This window comes from Garra rufa, chromosome 20, assembly GCF_049309525.1.
Source record: "Garra rufa chromosome 20, GarRuf1.0, whole genome shotgun sequence".
Lineage (NCBI taxonomy): Eukaryota > Metazoa > Chordata > Actinopteri > Cypriniformes > Cyprinidae > Garra > Garra rufa.
The window spans coordinates 21,857,308-21,879,263 of NC_133380.1; the positions used below are offsets into that span (position 1 = coordinate 21,857,308).

The window sequence follows — 21,956 nt, forward strand, 5'->3', positions numbered from 1 at the left end:
TGACATTTATTTTTGCAATTCAGACTTTTTTCGGAGAATTCCGATACTTTTCTTTTTAAGAACAAGCATTTGCGAGAGTATACCCTGCAATTCTGACTTTTTTCTTCCAATCGCAAGTTTGTATCTTGCAAATCAGATTTTTTTTTTGGAATTATGTGATACAAACTTGCAATTCTGACTTTTTTCTCAGAATTGTGAGTTGATATAACTTTGCAATTGCAAGAAAAAAAGTCAGAATTGCAAGTTTATATCTCACAATTCTCTTTTTTTTTTTTGTTGGTAGAATTACGTGATACAAACTTGCAATTCTGACTTTTTTCTCAGAATTAATTTTTTTCTCAATTCTGAGAAAAAAAGTCAGAATTGTAAGATAAAACAATCACAATTCATTCAGTGGAAGAAACCATTGTATCTAAAAGTATTCAAAAAAGTGCCTTAATTACTAGCCAAGTTCAACAAAACGGCACCAACAGAACTAGTAGACAAATGTTCTATGTGCATGCTTTTTGCTTTTATCATGATTTTTTTTCTGAAATCATCGTGGAGAAAATTTAAAGGCATAATTTGCCCCAAAAGGGATAGTTTTGGTTACCACTGACTTCCATTTTATGGACAGAAATTTATTTTCTGTTCCACAGTAGAAAGAACAGCCATACATGTTAAATTATGACAGAATTTTCATTTTTAGGTGAACTATCCCTTTAAAGAAAAAAAAAATACTTCTAAAACCAAAGACAGTGGTCACTATTGTGCTCTATTACAGTTTTCCCATACAATCTCTGAGATGCATTCTTATGCTTATGCACACTAATTTCACTCTCACATATTCACCTCTTTCCAGTCTCCTTTGTCCCACCTGTAGTGGGAGACACAATCAGTGACCCGACAAGGCTGGGTAGAGGGCGGGCGAATAAGTCGGGTACATTTAGACTCCTGCGTCTTGCGCTCGTCACCACTGACACAGGAAACCTCACGATGCTGCAGTCCATTTCCACACGATGATGAACACTATGGAGAACGACACAGGTGGGTTAATGGAGCTCATCAATTCTACATTTGTGTTTTCTGTTTACATACTTTAAGTCTTAACAAATCACAGCTGCTCTCTAGTTTGTTCAGATAGTAATTACTTCCACTGAACGTCATAAATCAAAATGTGATGACAGGTACGGATGGGATTACAATGAAGAGAATAAAGCTAGTATGTGAAGGGGTTTGAACAATCTTGCTCTGTTAAATCTCAAAAAAGTGATGTTGTACCTGAATGTTTTGAGTATTTGTTTTTCAGCTGGGGTCACTGGAAAACCAAGGATGAGGTAAAAATGAACTAATGTCTGTGGAATGCTTATTCTATTGTGTTTAACAGACAAAGTTGTGTAAACGTGATGTTTGGTGGGTTTTCCACAGCATGAATGCCATCCACATGCTTTTACTGTATCATTAAGTCTGCTTGTGGTAAACACAGAAGATGAATTTGAAATTTAGCCAAAATATAAGTGCAATCGAATGAAATGATACTGAGATTTGCATAATATCAGTATCTCCATTGGCTCTCCATTCATTTACATGGGTTTAAATATTGGTCATGGTGTGTAGATCATGCTGGGTTTGTTCATGTGTTTGGTTGTTGATTGAAATAACAGGCAGAGATCTTCTGTGTATTGAAGTAATTTTCATAGAAAAAAGAGATTTTGAGTGCTATGTGTATCCCATTGGGAAATATATTAAAACAGTGAGTGGACTCTGAGCACATCTTACACTCTAAATGTGTTTGCATTTGGAGAAACAGAACAATATTCTATATTCTAATATATTTGGTTTTGGTGGGGCAGTGCTCAAATGAATGAGCAAATGAGTAAGTATGCATAAATGAATGTGTAAAGTGAAGAATAAATAAGGGCTTTAATGGTTTTCTAACTCTGTGAAATTGGGACATGCTGTGCAATACAAATACACATATTTTTCTGCATATCTGCTTTCCTTCTCTTCAATTATTTACTACGCAGTCTGCTCATGTAAATCTCTAAATCTTGCTGCTTCTGATGATCTAGAATCAAAAGTTTGGTTTCATTTTTTTAAAGAAATGAATACCTTCATCCAACAAGGATGCATTACAGTATATTGATCAGAAGTGACAGGTTAGGTTTTATATTCTCACAAAATATTTCTATTTTGAAAAAAATGTTGTTGTTTTGAACTTGTTTTTAAAGATTCCTAAAAAGAAATGTATAAAGGTTTACACAAAAATATTAAGCAGCACAACTGTCCACAGCATTAATATTAAGATTAATATATGAATTAAAGGGATTAATTTTACTCATTTCAATATTAATATATAATCATATTATTCGACAGATTAAACTCAGTTACAAAGTCCAATAATGAGGGAGAAAAAAAAGGATATTTTCTCAAAAATAACTCACATTTTTGTGTTATAAATTCAGAATTGCAAGAAATAAACCTGCAATTCTGATTTCATTTATATTATTTATGAACTCACAATTTTGAAGTGCTAGTTTGTATCATGCAATTCTGACTTTATTTTTCTCAGAATTGTGACTTTGCAAGTTTATATTTTGCAATTTTGAGTTTTTTTTTTTTTTGAGGTCTTATCTTGCAATTCTGACTTTCTCACTTCTGACTTTTTTTCTCAGAATTGAGAGATAAGTCAGAAGTTTGAGTTTGTTTAATGCAATTCTGATTTTATTTCTCATAAATGTGACTTTTTTCTCAGAAATGTAAGTTTGTTTATCAGTATTGTGAGTTTATTTTGCAATTTTGAGTTTTTTTTTCTTGCAATTTTAAGTTTATATCTCGCAATTCTGAGGAAAAAAAAGTTTGTATACTGCAATTCAGATTTTTTGAGTTTATTTATCAGAATTGTGACTTTATTTCGAAATTTATATATTTTTTCTCACAATTTTGAGTTTTGTTCTCGCAATTTTCAGGTTGTATCTCGCTATTCTGATAAAAAAAAGTGCTGAGAAATTCAGATTTTCTCACTTCTGACTTTTTACTTGCAATTGTGAGTTTATGTCACTCAATTCTGAGAAAAAGTCAGAAGTGTGAGTTTGTATAATGCAATTCTGATTTTATTTCTCATAAATGTGACTTTTTTCTCAAAAAATATGAGGTTATTTCTCAGAATTGTGAGTTTATTTCGCAATTTTAAGTTTATGTCACTCAATTCTGAGAAAAAAAGTCAAAAATGCAAGTTTGTATAATGTGAAATGTGAGTTAATTTCTCAGAATTGTAAGAAATTGTGACTTCAATTTTGAGTTTATTTTCTTGCAATTTTAAGTTTATATCTCGCGTAAACTAGTTTGTATAATGCAATTCTGATTTTATTCCTCAGAAGTGTTTACTCATCAGAATTGTGACTTCATTTAGAAATTTTGAGGTTTTTTTCCCCTCACAATTTTTTTTTCTCGCAATTTTTTTCCACTATTCTGATAAAAAATTAGTCAAGTGACAAGAAATTCTGACTTTCTCACTTCTGACTTTTTTTTGTGAGTTTATATCACTCAGTTCTGAGAAAAAGTCATAAGCGTGAGTTTGTATAATGCAATTCTGATTATATTTCTCAGAAATGTGACTTTTTTTTTCTCAGAAATGTTTCGCAATTTTGAGATTATGTCACTTAATTCTAAGAAAAAAGGTCAAAAATGCAAGTTTGTAATATGCAATCCTGATTTTAATCTCAGAAATGTGAGTTTATTTATCAAAATTGTGACTTTATTTTGCAATTTTGAGGTCTTTTTTTCTCTCAATTTAAATTTTTTTCCTGGACAATTCTGAGAAAAAAGTCTGAATTGTGAGTTTATTTATATTTTACTGTATATAAACTTGCAACTCTGACTTTTTTTTTTTTTTTTTACAATTTCAACTTTATATCATGCAATTCTGAGAAAAAAGTCAAAAGTGTGAGTTTGTATAATGCAATTCTGACTTTATTTCGCAATTTTGAGTTTCATTCTCGCAATTTTGATTTTATATCTCGCAATTCTGATAAAGAAAGTCAGAAGTGCGCGTTTGTATCAAGCAGTTCTGAGAAAAAAACTCAGAATTGCAAGTTTATTTATATTATATATAAACTCACAATTCTGACTTTCTCACTTCTGACTTTTTTTTCCGCAATTTCGAGTTTCTATCACTAAATTTTGAGAAAACACACACACAGTGTAATATATAATAAAGTATGAGTTTTACCTCTCCCCAGCTTCCCGTCTTCCACTTCGGGCACCTCCCGCCTCTGCAACGCCTTTGCTTTTGTGGGAGGGGCAGGTGCAGACAGTTCTCTTCTGGGATTGGCTGCCCCGAGTGACTGACACAAGTCACATTACGGTACTTGTATCCTCTCCCACAGGACGCAGAGCACTGCAAAAAGGGGGGAAAAAGCTACAGTGAAATCCAACCGCTTGATAAACACAAGCTTAATTAGTGTATCATTTGAGGTGATTATGTTTGATTACGAACTGATTATGTGAATTTATGGGCATGTCAAAGTAAACAAAAGAACAGATCAATCCTGTGGTAATCATTGTAATTATGTTCAAATTTATTACCATTTTGACAGCACATCATGTTATGTGGAGAATTAGCATATGGACATTTACAGTGTAACATACTGACAACATAATACATGATATACAAATATTATTTACAGTATCAAAAGCGAAAGAAAGTGTCTTTGAATTACAATGAATGGCAGTCGCTACATCTGCTTGCTGAGCTGAAGAAACAGTGACATTTTCTGGCACCAGCCAATGAAGGGAAAAGAGAGAAAAAGGCTTCCCTAGACCCCAGGATGGAAGAGGAACGGATAATCAAAGGGCCCCATAGAGCGAGGATGGATATGATGCGACAAGTCCGAAGTTGAACGAGTCCATTCCCAGCATGCATTCACCAAATACAGGAACTAAGAGAACACAAACTCCCCAATTGGATAATGTGTTCCTGGGGATACTTTTTCAAGCAAGTCTAGCAAGTCACTGTGTCACAGTTGTATATAAAGTGATGGAATTCACGTGGAAAACAGAACAAAAAAGCCTTGGGCATTTGGGTTAACATTCATATATATATATTTGATTTTACAAATATTTACAGTACCAAAATATATACAGTTGGTTCAAATGAATACATATTATACAAAAGCGCCAGCAAAATAACAGAAAATCACAGAGAAAAAATATACAAAATACACATTTATCTTAAAAGCAAGACCTCCATGTACCATTGTTTAATAACTAATACAAATCCATAGATATCGATTCATAATAAATCATACACTTGATTACTCTGCTTTAGAATTTTACAGTGTGAAAATGTGGAATTTTATGCAAGTGTAAAAGATGCATACTTAGTTTTGTTGATATGAAACGTCAATAAAGATCTAATTATTGACATCTGAAAAGGTTTTTACAAATGTGTGAATATTTAGGGGCCATATCAATCATTTAGTTTGTTTTCATATGGCAAGACATGTATTTCAGTCGCAGTTAAAGTGAGGAATGCTGCTATACTGTTTACAGAATTTATGTACCTTGCTAAATGAATGCACCACTGATTTAATGAGCGCAAATGACTAAATTTTACACTTAAAAGGATTCCAATGTAGGGTCATTTACTTAAAAATTCCCTTGATCTAAAAACCACCCACAATCCTGAAATGCAGAAGCTTTGCATCCTAGAGTGAACTGTTTTGACATTTCATCAAATTCACAATCGAAAACATTCAAATGATAACTGTATATATGATATTTTTTTTTTGTCGTCAAAAATGTACATCTGTATATTTGTGATAATTATACAAATATTCCAATGCAATCAAAAACCATAAAAGTGTAACTGGCACTCCTCAGTTCATTGATCAGATTAAACCCACTTTTTTTGGCTGTTTGGACCAATTGCCTTGTTTTCCTTTCAAATGTTGCCATAAAAGCTCAGTCCAGGCATTGCAACGTACTTGGCCACGTGCCTCACTACATTCCAACGTGAGGACTTCCAAGTATCAAACTGCACACAGATATCCAGGCCGCAGAGGCCTCCATGTAATGTGGGGCCATCGCCCTTGCGGTTCATTTTTCCCATAAGAATAAAACTCTTTCTGAGAAGTGCGTCCATTCTGATTAGAAGGCTGGTAAAGACCTTCCGACAGATCAAAGGCCATCCTTGGCCCCCCATGACCTTGTCATTGTTATTTTGATGTATGCTCAGTCGGTTGACTGTGACCATATCACCGCCATCAGGGCTGGTTAATATCCTGTGCTGTCCAAAAGGAAATAGACAGCGGTTGTAGACTTCGTCTACAGGTGAGGTGAGTGAGCACCAAAAAAGATCCCAATTTATGGTTCATACAGATGTTCAATACTCAGACGAGAAATGAAATAAAGCAGCAGGATAATACAAAAGAAGTTACACAGAATTAGTTTGACATCATGAAACAGATATGCTCAGTGATTTTGTACCTTCTTTGATTCATTTCATATTGAGAACATATGCTCTTAAATGCTCTTTGAAAACCCCCCGGTTAACATTCAAAGTCATTTTCTTTCTAGACTAATTCACAAATCAACTAGTATTGTTAATTCCAAAACCTTGCCTACTTTTTCAAACCATATTATTATAATAATATAAAAAGAAATGAAAAAGAAAAGCTTGTTTAATTTGACCATCATCATCAACAGGTTCAAACAAATATACACAAACATATGGCAGCAGAAATAAATACAAATACATACAATAATATACAGAAATGTTCATGCACACCTTCATCAATACTGCCATTTGATTGAAACCGGTTCATTTTCAGTCTGGTTACATTAACAGACCATGTCGTGAAAGGGAATAGCACCATAGACACTAGCACCATGGTGTCTTTGTAAAAAAAATAATATTAAATTGTATAAATACAGTGCTGTGAAAAAGTAAGTAGGCCCCGTGAAAAGTATAGTTCTTAGGATGTTAATAGATAAAATCAATTATAATGTAATAAACAGACATTTTATGATTTTTTTGCGTTGGGAAACTTTTTTACATCACTGTATGTTTCTTTAAATCAAAAGTTCAAAAGTTTACATACACCTTGTTAATTATTTTACCAAAATAGGAGGGATCCTATTTTGAAAGATGTTTACATATAATCCACGAGAAGAAATAATACTTGAATTTATAAAAATTGAATTTTGTTTTTTTGGTTTAGTGGTAGTTGTTCATGAGTCCCTTGTTTGTCCTGAACAGTTAAACTGCTCGCTGTTCTTCAGAAAAGTCCTTCAGGTCCCACAAATTCTTTGTTTTGTTTTTTTACATTCTTGTGTATTTGACACACATTTATTTCATATGCAACTATTACAGCAGGTTCAAACGCTCACTGATGCTCCAGAAGGAAAGACGATGCATTAAGAGCTGGGGGTGAAAACTTTTGAACAGAACGAAGATGTGTACATTTTTCTTATTTTGCCTAAATATCATATTTTTATCATTTATCACTGCCCTTCAGAAGCTACAGAAGATACTTACATGTTTCCCAGAAGACAAAATAAGTTAAATTTACCCTGATATTCAAATTCCAAAAGTTTTCACCCCCCGGCTCTTAATGCATAATGTTTCCTTCTGAAGCATCAGTGAGCGTTTGAACCTTCTGTAATAGTTGTATATGAGTCATTGTCATGCAGAGATTGTTAGAAAAGGTTCAAATACACAGAAATGCTGAAAAACTAAAGAATTTGTGGAACCTGAAGGATTTTTTCCTGAAGAACAGCAGGCAGTTTAACTGTTCAGGACAAACAAGGAACTCATGAACAACTATCACTAAACAAACAAAAAACACAGCTGTGTATCATTCAGGTAACAACACAGTATTAAGAATCAAGTGTATGTAAACATTTGAATGGTAAAATAATTAACATTTTGCAGATTCTGCAAGGTGTATGTAAACTTTTGACCTTAACTGAATATACTATTATATCCATTAAAGGTTAGAGATCAAATTAAGCATTTAATGGTTGCTTATGGATGTTTTTAGGATAGCTTAGCATTATTATCACTATCCACAAATATAAAAAATGGATGGAAGACATATGTGGGGCTCTTCTTTAAGAATGAGGTAGACATAAGTAACTGGCCAACAAGCAAACTGACAAAAAAAAAAAAAAAAAAAAAAACTGGCCTTCCCTGGGTCTGAGGGAATGCAATGAGGAATTTTACACACTAGACTAAAACATGTTTTTGTTGCTTTATACAAAAAATACTGATTTTGTAAATAACCTAGATCATGTTACAATTGCAAATCAACAGACATAAAATGACACAAAACTACATTTGATTTCAGATTACATCACAACTTTTATATTTACTTAAAAATGTACTTCTGTTACCTTAAATATACAAAAATATAGCAACTATACACAGATTTTCACATAAAGTCTCCCTTGTACTGAAAAAGCACCATCATAAATTTATAAAAGGTCAATGGCTAGCTCATGTGAGGTATGGTTGAAATGAGAAATGAATTATGAGATAGTTTCAATATAATAAAGTAAACTGCTGTGGCCAGATGTTTCAGCTCTGTAGTGGAGCAATACAAGCGTTGCTGCCCTTGTATTCTAAATAATATATACAACTGTACTGTGTTTTGAACACAAGCCACAACAAAGGGCGTCACAATGATTTGTATTTATCCAAAGTACAGCTGCATTTGCAAAAGAAACCTAACATAGAAAATTAAACGGGGAAAAAATAGCATTCAAACCAAAACACATCGACCAAAAGAGATGCTCACTTTTTCAGTCAGGAAATAGAACTCTACAACAATATTTAACTGCATGTTTGGTAGATCTTTAAGTGCAACCGAAACTCGTTAAGAAGCAGCAAACGTTAAACCCAGCTATTTGCTTTCTCAAAGATCAAACCATCTGAGTTTCAGTTTTTCTTCATGTCTTGAGTGTAAAGAAACAACGCGTGGTGTGAGAATGAGAACTTATGAAGGGAAAAAGTTAAAATAGTTACGAGCGTACCGAGCTCCATTGGTCTGTGCTCCAGTGAGGGTTAATAGAGCAGGACTGAGTATTGCACTGTTCTCGGTCGGGTGGTTTGTCAAGAATTTCACAGCTCAGATCGTTAAAGCGCTCCCCGTTGGGCCGCTGACAAGCGACCAACCGGGTCTTTATCCCTCCTCCGCAGGATTTTGAACACTAGGGAGGCAGAAACAGAGTATGGGTGAGAGAAAAGAAAGAGTGAAAGTCTTGTTTCATTAACAGATTTCATTTTTCTGAAAGTACATTTTTAAAAGACGGCTTGGAGCACATATATGACGTCTAATTTTCATAGTGTTGACACTTCTAAAACATCATTCAAATAGACAAAATAAGATATTTTGGCCTATCTTACTCAAATCCCTTTGTACTTTTCTCTGAACAGCAAACACATGATCCTTCATACTCATTCTAATATGCTGATTTGGTGCTCAAGAGGCATTTCTTATGATCAATGTTGGAAACTGTTGTGCTGCTTAATATTTTTGTGGAAATAGAAAGTTTGGTGAATAGAAAGTTCAAAGAACATATTTGAAATAGATACAGTTGAGGTCAAAAGTTTACATACACCTTGCGGAATCTGCAAAATGTTAATTATTTTACCAAAATAAAAGGGATCATACAAAATGCATCTTATTTTTTATTTAGTATAGACCTGAATAAGATATTTCACATAAAAGACGTTTACATATAGTCCACACAATAAAAAATATTAGTTTATTAGTTAAATTAATTAAAATGACCCTGTTCAAAAGTTTACATACGCTTGATTCTTAATACTGTGTTGTTACCTGAATGATCCACAGCTGTGGTTTGTTTTTTTGTTTAGCAATAGTTGTTCATGAGTCCCTTGTTTGTCCTGAACAGTTAAACTGCCCGCTGTTTTTCAAAAAAAAACTTCAGGTCCCACAAATTCTTTGTTTTTTCTTTTAACACTCAGGACAACTGAGGGACTGCAACTATTACAGAAGGTTTAAACACTTACTGATGTAAGACCCTGGGGGTGAAAACTTATGAACAGAATGAAGATGTGTACATTTTTATCATTTTGCCCAAATATCATATTTTTTGCCCAGCTCTTAATGCATTATGTTTGAACCTTCAGTAATAGTTACATATGAGTCCCTCAGTTGTCTTCAGTGTGAAAAGATGGATCTCAAATCATACAGTCATTGTTGGCAAGGGATCAAAAACACAAAAATGCTAAAAAAAAAAAAACACTAAACTACTCTAAACTAAAGGACTCATGAACAACTATCACTAAACAAAACAAAAACAGCTGTGGATCATTCAGGTAAGAACACAGTATTAAGAATCAAGTGTATGTAAACTTGTAAACTGGTTATTTCTTGTGTACTATATGTAAACGTCTTTTATGTGAACTAAATAAAACTAATTAAAATCCCTCTTATTTTGGTAAAACAATTAACATTTTGCAGATTCTACAAGGTGTATGTAAACTTTTGACTTCAGCTGTATCTTTTGTAACATTATGCATGTCTTTTCTATCACTTTTAGTCATTTTAATGTGTTTTTAATAATAAATAAATATAATAATATATAATATAAAAAATAAAATAACATAAAATAAAAAAATGTCAATGATAAATTTATAAAATAATTCATTTTTAAAATATATAATTCACCAGAGAGTAAAACTAGGTGGTATGATAATATTGGAAGCAATATTTTTAAAAAATAATATTATAATAATATTTTCTATTGGTTTGTATCCACCAAAAAATCAAATCAAATCAAATAACAATTCAGCCCATCTTACCTCACCCCAGCTGCCATAGAACCACTGAGGGCAGGGGCCAGACTCACAAGAGCGTTGCTCGATGGGTTGAGTGCTTTCATCACAGCTGCTGGCAGGGTAGCCGTTCTCATCCTGACACACCACCACACGCCTCTGGAATCCTCCGGCACAGGTACTTGAACACTGAGAGATGTGAAAGAGAAACAGAAGCTACATAATGAGAGAAAGGCCACACAAGCACATTCTCAATAGACCAATTTCACATCCCATTAGCCTTGACAGAAAATATACATCAATGCATAAACACTAATCAACACTGACTCCTTTGATGAGAAAGATTATGACTGAGAATCAAGAAGCAGGTATTTCCATGTTGTTTGTCCTGTTTGCTATTTTAATATGTTTTCAAATGTAATTTATTCCTGTGATGGCAAAGTTGAATTTTCAGCAGCCATTACTCCAGTCTTCAGTGTCACATGATCCTTCAGAAATCATTCTAAATTGCCCCAACTTCTATAGATAGATAAATAAATACATAAATAGATAGTAGGGCTGGGTAAAAATATTGATTTCTCTTATTTACCAAAACGATATTGGTTCTTAAATCCCATGAATCAATCAGTCTAGGCTGTTTTCAGTTAATGAAAGGAACATTGTAGAGCGCCACCCATCCAATAAATAGCAATAAGCTTTGTGCTTTGTTACTTTTGATATGATTTCAAATTCTGTCAATTTTATTGCAATATTCAAACAATAAATGCCGTTTTGGCGCTGTTTAGTGTGAACTGTAGCTCCTCAGTTTAAAAGAAGCAACACTTGAACTGATCGTCTCTCCCGCTTTTTTAGTTTCAGCACGAAATAAACAAAGACGAGCGTCTGAAGGTATGTTAAAAGAAAGAGTACCAACTTACTGTAATCCACATCCTGTCACATGTAATTGCTCAATCAGTGTTTCAACCGCGAAAAGATGTCAATATAACAGCTTGTAAACAATATGTCAAATTTACCTCAGAAAAAACATTGATGGCCATGAACTTGTTAGTCAGCTAGAAAAATTAACTCTAGATATTAGCATATTACTAAATGTATACACCAATTGGAGTACAAATATAGTCAAAATATAATTATGCAATTGTGAAGTTAGTATTAGAACTTTATTTTGATAAAAACTTGTTTGTAATTTAAGTGTTTGTTCATTTTAAACTTCAGTATTATAGTAATGTAGCACCAACAGACTTTCATGTATATTTTACAGCATTAGTTAAGAGATGTTTATCCTTGAGAAAATTTGCCATGTTCTGTACCTGATATATACCCAAAATAATCAATATTTAATCAAACTGAATCAGAATTGAATCGAATTGCAAGCTTGTGAATCAAAATCTAATCGAATTGTGAAATTTGTGTCAAAACCCAGCCCAGATAGATAGATAGAGAGATGAATGATAGATGAACGGAATGTGATATTGCAATCATTCAATTCCTCAATTTTTCACTTGGAAGGACGCAAACTATATATAGCCATAAAGGAAGCACTTTTCGAAAGGTCTCCAAAAACCTACTTTAAGACAAAAAGGAAGAGCTTCCCAAATACTGCACAATATTTAGCTGTTCTTTGAATTCTACAGACTATTTAAAGCACGGATATCATGAAGGAAACAGCAGCATTTATCAGAAAGAGGAAATGCTCCTGTTTGGATGACTTAGAGACTTTATGTACTGGCGAGATCAACACCTTAGATGTCATTCTGTTCCTGGGTCTGTAACAGGACTAGTATTTGATGTAAAACATATATCTGAGACATGCAATGACATGATCACTTTTAGAGGTAGACTTACCGCTCCCCATGGTCCAGTCCTCCATTGATGCGACTGGGGTCTGCCAGCTCTGTTACGGTCAGTTCGTCCGGCGGGAACTGTTTTTTTTCGAGAATCAGAGTTAGGTAAAAAACCCCCATGGTCGCTGGAGCGAGACGGACACTGGGGCATGGCACACTCCTGCTCTGTTGCTGGTTGATCATCTGGGTCACACTCACTCAGGTCCACAACTTGATCGCTGATGTTCATGCACACTACTTGCCGCGTAGTCGTACCCTGACCACAGGATACGGAGCACTGTAAATACAGACAGATACAAACACCCACACACATGATTATACAGAAAACACACTGAATAATAACACCTTATATTAGGAAGATAACCTACAACACTTAATTTGAGGCTTAATTTAAAAGCTAAAAAGCAGGAGGACGTTGGGTAAAGCAATCCAGTTACTCTTTAGTAATTCTTGTCTTCCTGTATAAATGTGAGCAGTAGGCCCACCGAACCCCATCTGCACACAAAATGAACTCTCATCAGTTTCCAATTACAACTGAGCTCTAAACACCAGAATGAGAGCAGAATGATCAAGGTCAGTAGTCTAGGATGTTAGGCTGCAGAACAGCTGTGAATGAAAATACAAATACTTGCGCAGTGTTGAAAGAATGCTGGCTAACACAGTGGCATGTTAATATTGCACATATATACTTTGGGGTCCAAATGTCTGAGACCAAAAAATTGAAACTTGAAAATAAACAAAATATTTAAAGATTTTGAAATATGTATGTATGCATGTATAAATTAATTGTATAAATGTGCAATTTTAAACTATGCTGGATAAAATAATCAGCAGGTTCAGTTTTCAACACCTTATAAAATATTTATGCTAATAATACATTTAAAAAATGCATAAATGAAATAAAATAAACTTAAAAAAGGTATATTTTATAATAAAATAAAACGTAATTAAAAAATAAAATAGTTAATAAAAAAGATAAAATAAAATGGTATATTTTATAATAAAACAAAAATTAATAAATAAAAGATAGTTTCATAAAATTAAATTAAATAAAAAATAATAATAATAAATAAATAAATAAATAAAGGTATATTTTAATCACTGCAGTCCATTCCAAAACCTAGTTTGGCAAATAAAATAAAATAAAATAAAATAACTACTAAAATAATATAAAATAAATAAAAAAGTATATTTTATTTACCACAGTACAATCCAGGACCTAGTTAGGCTAATAAAATAAAAAGGTATATTTTAAAGTAAAATAAAAATAAATAAAAAATAAAATAGTTAGGCTAATACAATAAAATAAAAAAGATATTTTCATAGTAATTAAATAGTTTAAAATAAAAAGGTATATTTTACAGTAAAAATAATAATAATTATTAATTAAATAATAATAATTAGGCTAATAAAATAAAAAATGTAATTAATTAAAATAACATAAATTAAAACTAAAATAAAATAAAAAGGTATATTTTATTTACTGCAGTCCATTCCGAAACCTAGTTAGGAAAAAATAAAAAGGTATATTTAATTGATTTAACTGAGCACAGTCCAGTCCAGAATCTAGTTAGACTACTAAAATAAAATAAAACAAAACAAAATAAAATAAAATAAATAAAAAGTATATTTTATTTACCACAGTCCATTCCAGAACCTAGTTAGGCAAATAAAATAAAATAATTAGGCTAATAAAGTAAAAAAAGTAATTGATTAAAATAACATTAATAAAAAAAATAAAAAAAAAGGTATATTTTATTTACTGCAGTCCGTTCCAAAACCTAGTTAGGAAAAAATAACAAATAAAATAAAATAAAAAGGTATATTTCATTTACCGCAGTCCAGTCCAGAATCTAGTTAGACTACTAAAATAAAATAAAATAAATAAAAACATAATCAATAAAAAAAGTATATTTTATGCACCACAGTCCATTCCAGAACCTAGTTAGGCAAATAAAATAAAATAAAATAAAATAAAGTAAAATAAAATAAAATAAAATAAAATAAAATAAAATAAAATAAAAAAGTATATTTTATGTACCACAGTCCAATTCAGAACCTAGTTAGGCAAATAAAATAAAATAAAATAAAATAAAAAAGTATATTTTATGTACCACAGTCCATTCCAGAACCTAGTTAGGCAAATAAAATAAAATAAAATAAAATAAAATAAAATAAAATAAAATAAAATAAAATAAAATAATAAAATAAAATAAAATAAAATAAAATAAAATAAAATAAAATAAAATAAAATAAAATAAAAAAGTATATTTTATGTACCACAGTCCAATTCAGAACCTAGTTAGGCAAATAAAATAAAATAAAATAAAATAAAATAAAATAAAATAAAATAAAATAAAATAAAATAAAATAAAATAAAATAATAAAATAAAATAAAATAAAATAAAATAAAATAAAATAAAATAAAATAAAAAAGTATATTTTATGTACCACAGTCCATTCCAGAACCTAGTTAGGAAAATAAAATAAAATAAAATAAAATAAAATAAAATAAAATAAAATAAAATAGTATATTTTATGTACCACAGTCCATTCCAGAACCTAGTTAGGCAAATAAAATAAAATAAAATATAATAAAATAAAACAAAAAAGTATATTTTATGTACCACAGTCCATTCCAGAACCTAGTTAGGCAAATAAAATAAAATAAAATAAAATAAAATAAAATAAATTAAAATAAAATAAAATAAAATAAAATAAAATAAAATAAAATAAAATAAAATAAAATAAAATAAAATAAAATAAAATAAAATAAAATAAAATAAAATAAGTATATTTTATGTACCACAGTCCATTCCAGAATCTAGTTAGGCAAATAAAATAAAATAAAATAAAATAAAATAAAATAAAATAAAATAAAATAAAATAAAATAAAATAAAATAAAATAAAATAAAATAAAATAAAATAAAAGTATATTTTATTTACTGCAGTCCATTCCAGAACCTAGTTAGGCATAAAATAAAATAAGTATATTTTATGTACCACAGTCCATTCCAGAATCTAGTTAGGCAAATAAAATAAAATAAAATAAAATAAAATAAAATAAAATAAAATAAAATAAAATAAAATAAAATAAAATAAAATAAAATAAAATAAAATAAAATAAAATAAAATAAAATAAAATAAAATAAAATAAGTATATTTTATGTACCACAGTCCATTCCAGAATCTAGTTAGGCAAAAAAAAAAAAAAAAAAAAGGTATATTTTTATTTACCGCAGTCCATTCCAGAACCTTCCACTGTCCACATGCCACTGTGGAGCAAACCTCACTAGCAGGTGGTTTAGGAAGATGGGAGCAGGCTGATTCCTCTGCTACTCCACCCTGCTGGTCACGGCAACTGACGTAGCGCATCCTGGTGCCCTTTCCACAGGTGGCGCTGCACTGTTATAAAGAACAACCATTTTAGAACACAGATCTATAGATCCTACCACAGCATCTAACAGAATAACTACTAACAGTAATTCATACACATCACATTATCAATAACATACCTGTGTCCAAGATCCAAAGCGCCACTGTGTTTTATGCCCAGGATGTGACATCACTTTGGTCTCCGGAGCAACAGGATGAGTGACAGGGCACTGTGAGAGTTCACAGTCCTATGGAAGTGGAAGGAAGTGGGAAAGGACAATCAATTTTCAGTAATGAAGATCCGTGACTCTAGGGGTGAGGCCGGTAGGGCTTCATGGCTGGAGCCAGTGTGCTTGATTTATGCTTGACTGGCTGGAATCACTTGTTCCGGGTCACTGCGCCTTACAGCAAATAGAGGATTTAAAACCAGGGGGCCTCCCGCTTTCTCGTTCTGTCTGCTGTATCCCTCCTTTCGGTTCCTGACTCTCTCACACTCCTGCCTACCTCCACTTATTCCCCATCGGTTTCTGCCTTCGCCAATCATTTTATAAGTCTCTTTGAATTGCTTGACTCTGATTGGTCAATCACTGCATTCTGTGGTCAACTTACTTGTTTTTCACTAAATGAAACTAAATAATTCCAACTCAATCAAAATTTTACTTTGGTAAGTAGCTGTGTAATATGTGGGATAATGTACAGTCATCATATTATCGTCGAAAAAACTCCTTCAGGGTGATACAAGATCCTTCCACTTTGCGTCTGGGATTATTTAGCGATAATCCGGCTGACTGTACAATATCCCTTATTTATTAAATTCTTTTCTCTTACAGTGTATATTACAGTATACGTCTTTTGTGTACATTCTTAGACTTTTATCAACCTGGTAGGCTTGATGGTGGGAAAAGTGTCTCTTTCTTTCATCTCCTAAAAGCCTTGTGAAAACGAAGCTCTATAAAACCAATGCCTCAGGAAAGTTCATAAAATACTCTGTGAAACGCAGCATTCAGCCACTCCAGCTCTGCAGCACAATTACGCTGGGGGAGGGGGAATGGGGTAAATGTAATTTTGCAGGTATGTGAAGATTGTTAAGTAGATAAAATCAAGTTCCAGATGAGTGCAAATGAATTTAAATAACTACTAAATATAAACCTGTAGTGGAACTATATAGACATAAGCATAACAGTTCAACCTAAAAAAAAACTACACATGCAAACACGCAAATACACTATGAGTCAAAAGTTTTTGAACAGTTCGATTTTTAATGTTTTTTAAAGAAATCTGGTCTGCTCATCAAGCCTGCATTTATTTGATACAAAGTACAGCAAAAACAGTAACATTTAGAAATATTTTTATTATTTAAAAAAACTGTTTTCTATTTGAATATATTTTAAAATGTAATTTATTCCTGTGATTTCAAAGCTGAATTTTTAGCATCATTACTCCAGTCACAATATTCCAATTTGCTGTTTAAAAAAAACATTTATTATTATTATGTTGAAAACAGCTGAGTAGAATTTTTTCAGGTTTTTTTGATGAAGAGAAAGTTATCTAAAATAGAAATCTTTTGCGACATTATAAATGTCTTTATCATCACTTTTGTTCAATTTAAAGCATCCTTTCTAAATATAAATATTCATTTCTATAACTTCTTACCCAAAAAGAAATTAAAAAAATATACTCCAAGCGCTTGAATGGTATATTGTGTATAATATCACAAAAGCTTTTTATTTCAGATAAAACCTGGAAAACCATTTTTGGATTGTTTTATTAATCAAAGACTCCAGAAAAAATGTACTCAATTGTTTTAAATATTGATAATAATAATAATAATAAATGTTTCTTGAACAACAAATCAGCATATTAAAATGATTTCATGTGATCAAGGATCATGTGACACTAAAGACTGCAGTAATGATACTGAAACTGTAGCTTTGATCACAGAAAAAAAAAACATTTTAAAATATATTTAAATAGAAAGCAGTTATTTTAAATAGTAAAAATATTTCAAAATGTTACTGTTTTTGCTGTGCCTTGAATCAAATAAATGGAGGCTTGGTGACTAGAAGACAAATCTTACTGTTCAAAAACTTTTGACAGGTAGTGTACAGGGTTTCCACACTAGTGGGATCAGTGTATTTCTTTATTCTGTCCAGTCGTTTATGATTGCTAGTCAAGGATAAAAAAAAAGAAAAAAAAGAATTCAGATTAATTATCATTAATATAAATAATAAATCACTTTGTGTTTTGGTTCACTGATTGACTGATTTGCTTACAAAAAGTATAAAAACATCACTAAAACTATTCTTTCAAACTATGAGAATTATTACCATAAAATATTATATAATATATAATAATATTATAGCAATTGTCATGACATTTACAGCCCAAAAAAGCACAAATATAAAATGTCCTGATATTTTCTTATGTTCCAAACTGTGGGAATCCTCTTTAAGGTTCATTTCCTAATGACCTGATGCAGCATGTGTTTGTGTGTCTGTGTGTGACCCATGCTTTTCCTTCAGACAAGGCCTTATTGAGTGCAGGTGATAAATATGCTGGGTGGGAAACTTCCTTTCTGCCTTTCAGGCTGTACATGCACTTTCTTTTCTCTTTGCCACTTTCTCGTTCTCGGATGGTGTAAAACTACTAAATAATACATGACAACACCGCTCTTCAAATGACTGCATAGTTACCTCCAAAAATGACAAAGTAAATTAATAACAATGCAAACAAATCAAATTAAAGAAATAGTTCACCCAAAAATTAAAATTTAATCATGAATTATTTATAATTGATTGTTGTTAATTACCTTTGTCCATCTTCGGAACACAAATTATGATCTTTTTGATGAAATCCGAGAGCTTTCTGACCCTGAATAGACAGGAACACAACTGACATGTTCAAGGCCCAGAAAGGTAGAAAGGACATTGTGGTTCTAATGAACTATTTTAACGATTTCCTTACTACCTTTCTGGGCATTGAACAATGGTAGTTGCATTGCTGTCTATGGAGGGTCAGAAAGCTTTTTGATTTCATCAAAAATACTTAATTTGTCTTCGGAAGATGAGCAAAGGTCTTACGGGTTTGGAACAACATGAGGGTGATTAATTAATGTCAGACTTTACATTTTTAAGTGAACTATCCCTTTAATTGTGAATGTTAGACATCAAGCTCCTACCTGAGTGTCGGTTGGACGTGTTGCTGCATTGCATTCAGAGTCGTCCATGACAGAGCCGTATGAGCCAACCACGCACTTCACAGCTCTCATCTGATAGCCAGGGCCACATGTGGTGGTACACTACACACACAAATAAAAGGAAGGTCAGTTAGGGACAGTATCTTATTTAATGTTACACAGCAATGCCTGTGATTTACCCAAGAGAATAAGTTGAAATTTAAGACTGTAAACTATTCGCCTGCTGGCATCAGTCCAGCACTGATGTGATAAGCACCTGCAAGGGCAACCTGGGACGTGGGCCGGTAATTTGTCCACCTTTCTCCTTTTCTTTATCTCTTTTCCTCATCGCTGACTTGCCTGCAACAAGGTCAAGCTCGTGTGGCAGCATTTGCAGCTAGATCGCATATGCTTCAGTAAAGCACCTCAAACATGAATTTATCATGATTGCTTAATCTATGCAAGAGTGATGTCTAATCTCTATCATACTTTAGGACTTAAAGATAGTTTGCCCACACAAATGCTACAAATTGTTTGATTCCCCTCTGGGAGATCTCTGGAAAAACACTATTTGCTTTTCTGAAGACAGCCATAAACTGCTCAAGTGGATAGAAAACAGATTATCCACGAATGGACGGTATTCACATGGTTTAAGAATGAAGTTTTAAGAATGAAGATGAATTTTGTAACTAAAAGCTTAAAAACAATTTTGTATGATTGGCAATGGGCTAAAAAAAGACTTAATTATATCCAATACTTGGAAATTACTTGATTTACCTTTATTTTATTTTCAACTAAAAGCTGTTCTTTCAAACTTTCCATTCATCTAAGAATCCTGAGTCTCTACAAAAAAATAAGCAACTGTTTTCAACATTAATAATGATCATAATCATAAATATTTCTTAAGCACAAAATCAGCATGTTAGAATAATTTCTCAAGGGTCGTGTGACACTGAAGAGTGAAGAGTAATGATTCAGAGTTGACATTATGAAATTAATTACACTTTTAAATATATTAAAATAGAAAACTGTTACTTTAAATTGTAATACATTTTCATAATATTAGTGTTTTAACTATTTTTGGTCAAATAAATGTAGCTTTCGTCAAACAAAATGTTAAAAATCTTGCCGATCCCAAACTTTTGAATGGTAGTGTATATACAGTTAAGATCAAAGGTTTACAGAATCTGCAAAATGTTAATTATTTTATCAAAACAATAGGGTTCATACAAAATTATTTTTTTTCGTGTAGTACTGACCTGAATAAGATATTTCACCTAAAAGATGTTTACATATAGTCCACAAGATAAAATAAAAGTTAAATGTATAAAAATTACCCCAATCAAAAGTTTACATACACTTGATTCTTAATACTGTTTTTACCTGAATGATCCAAAGTTGTGTTTTTTTTGTTTAGTGATAGTTGTTCATGAGTCCCTTGTTTGTCCTGAACTGCCTGCTGTTCTTCAAAAAAACAATGACTGTATGATTTTGAGATCCATCTTTTCACACTGAGGACAACTGAGGGACTCATATGCAACTATTACAAAAGTTTAAAACGCTCACTGATGCTCCAGAAGGGAAAAACGATTCATTAAGAGCCGGGGAGTGAAAACTTTTGAACAGGATGAAGATGTGTACACTTTTCTTATTTTGCCTAAATATCATATTTTTTTCATTTAGTGCTGCCCTTCAGAAGCTACAGAGGATACTTACATGTTTCCCAGAAGACAAAATAAGTTAAATTTACCCTGATCTTCAAATTCAATTTTTATAAATTCAACTATTATTTTCTATTGTGGACTATATGCCACATCTTTTATGTGAAATATCTTATTCAGGTCAGTACTAAATAAAAAATAACATGTATTTTGTATGATCCCTCTTATTTTGGTAAAATAATTAACATTTTGTAGATTATGCAGGGTGTTTGTAAACTTTTGGCCTCAACTGTATTACTTCTTTAATATTCAACAACGGTTATTATTTAAATCAGAATGAAAAATAAAAAATCTGTTGATAATCGTCTTTGCAAAGCCAGTACAAGATCAAAAAATGGCGCATTCACACATACTTTTTTCTCTAAGATTTTTCAGACTTTTTTTGGCCTTGAATTTTGAAAAGTAAATGAAACACACTTTCAATACTTCTCAAGGATCCACAGACCTCATAAACAGCATAGTTATGTTTGTTTAGGATGTGTTCCAGATCGGCACAAAAGTACCAAATGCTGTTCTTTGTCTACTCCCTAACCTTGTTCAGTTTTTGTGCTCGACTTCCACCCACACCGCAGCTGTGATAATCTGTTTACAATATCTGACTGCACTGACTCCTGGAAATGACACTGCATTCATCACTATACACTCGAATTTTCATTTTACAGGCATAAGCATCAAATATACTTCATATAACACCTGACACACCTAAACATGACATGTTTCAAAATAATGTTTTATTCGCAGCAATGAAATAAGTAGTTTTTCTCACCTGTCCCCAGGGTCCCACCTGCCAGGATGCACATTCTTGCTGTTGGCAGGCTTGTACCGAATCTGGTTTGGACGAGTCACAGAAACGGTCATCCAAACGCTCCTCTCCAAACTGACACCAAGTCTGGCGGTGCTTATAGCCCTTGCCACACGTGACTAAACACTGCCAAATGAATTCCAAATTAGCATTAGGATAAGTCATTATGGACGATTCCTACTTTGAAGGTTTAAGAATAGTCTGTATAAACCCAAATTAAATTTGATGCTGCCCATGTTTTCAAGGGATGCA

General features: G+C 32.1%; 1 protein-coding gene and 1 long non-coding RNA gene across 2 annotated transcripts in view; one reads left to right on the forward strand and one right to left on the reverse strand.

Annotated features, from left to right (window-relative positions):
* Positions 1-961: 961 nt before the first annotated feature.
* LOC141293278 (uncharacterized) lies at positions 962-8,070 on the forward strand. Its single transcript, XR_012340699.1, has 3 exons — positions 962-1,026; positions 1,289-1,316; positions 4,221-8,070. It is a non-coding gene; the product is annotated as an uncharacterized lncRNA (long non-coding RNA).
* A 343-nt stretch (positions 8,071-8,413) lies between these two features.
* adamts9 (ADAM metallopeptidase with thrombospondin type 1 motif, 9) overlaps positions 8,414-21,956 on the reverse strand; it is a 33,163-nt gene continuing 19,620 nt past the window's right edge. The window contains exons 22-28 of the mRNA XM_073825306.1: positions 21,669-21,830; positions 19,185-19,304; positions 16,147-16,254; positions 15,869-16,036; positions 12,632-12,907; positions 10,814-10,975; positions 8,414-9,192 (exon numbers count right to left, since the gene is read on the reverse strand). Of these exons, the coding sequence (XP_073681407.1) occupies positions 9,004-9,192; positions 10,814-10,975; positions 12,632-12,907; positions 15,869-16,036; positions 16,147-16,254; positions 19,185-19,304; positions 21,669-21,830 (1,185 nt within the window). The 3' untranslated portion in view covers positions 8,414-9,003. The remainder of the gene's footprint in view (positions 9,193-10,813; positions 10,976-12,631; positions 12,908-15,868; positions 16,037-16,146; positions 16,255-19,184; positions 19,305-21,668; positions 21,831-21,956) is intronic.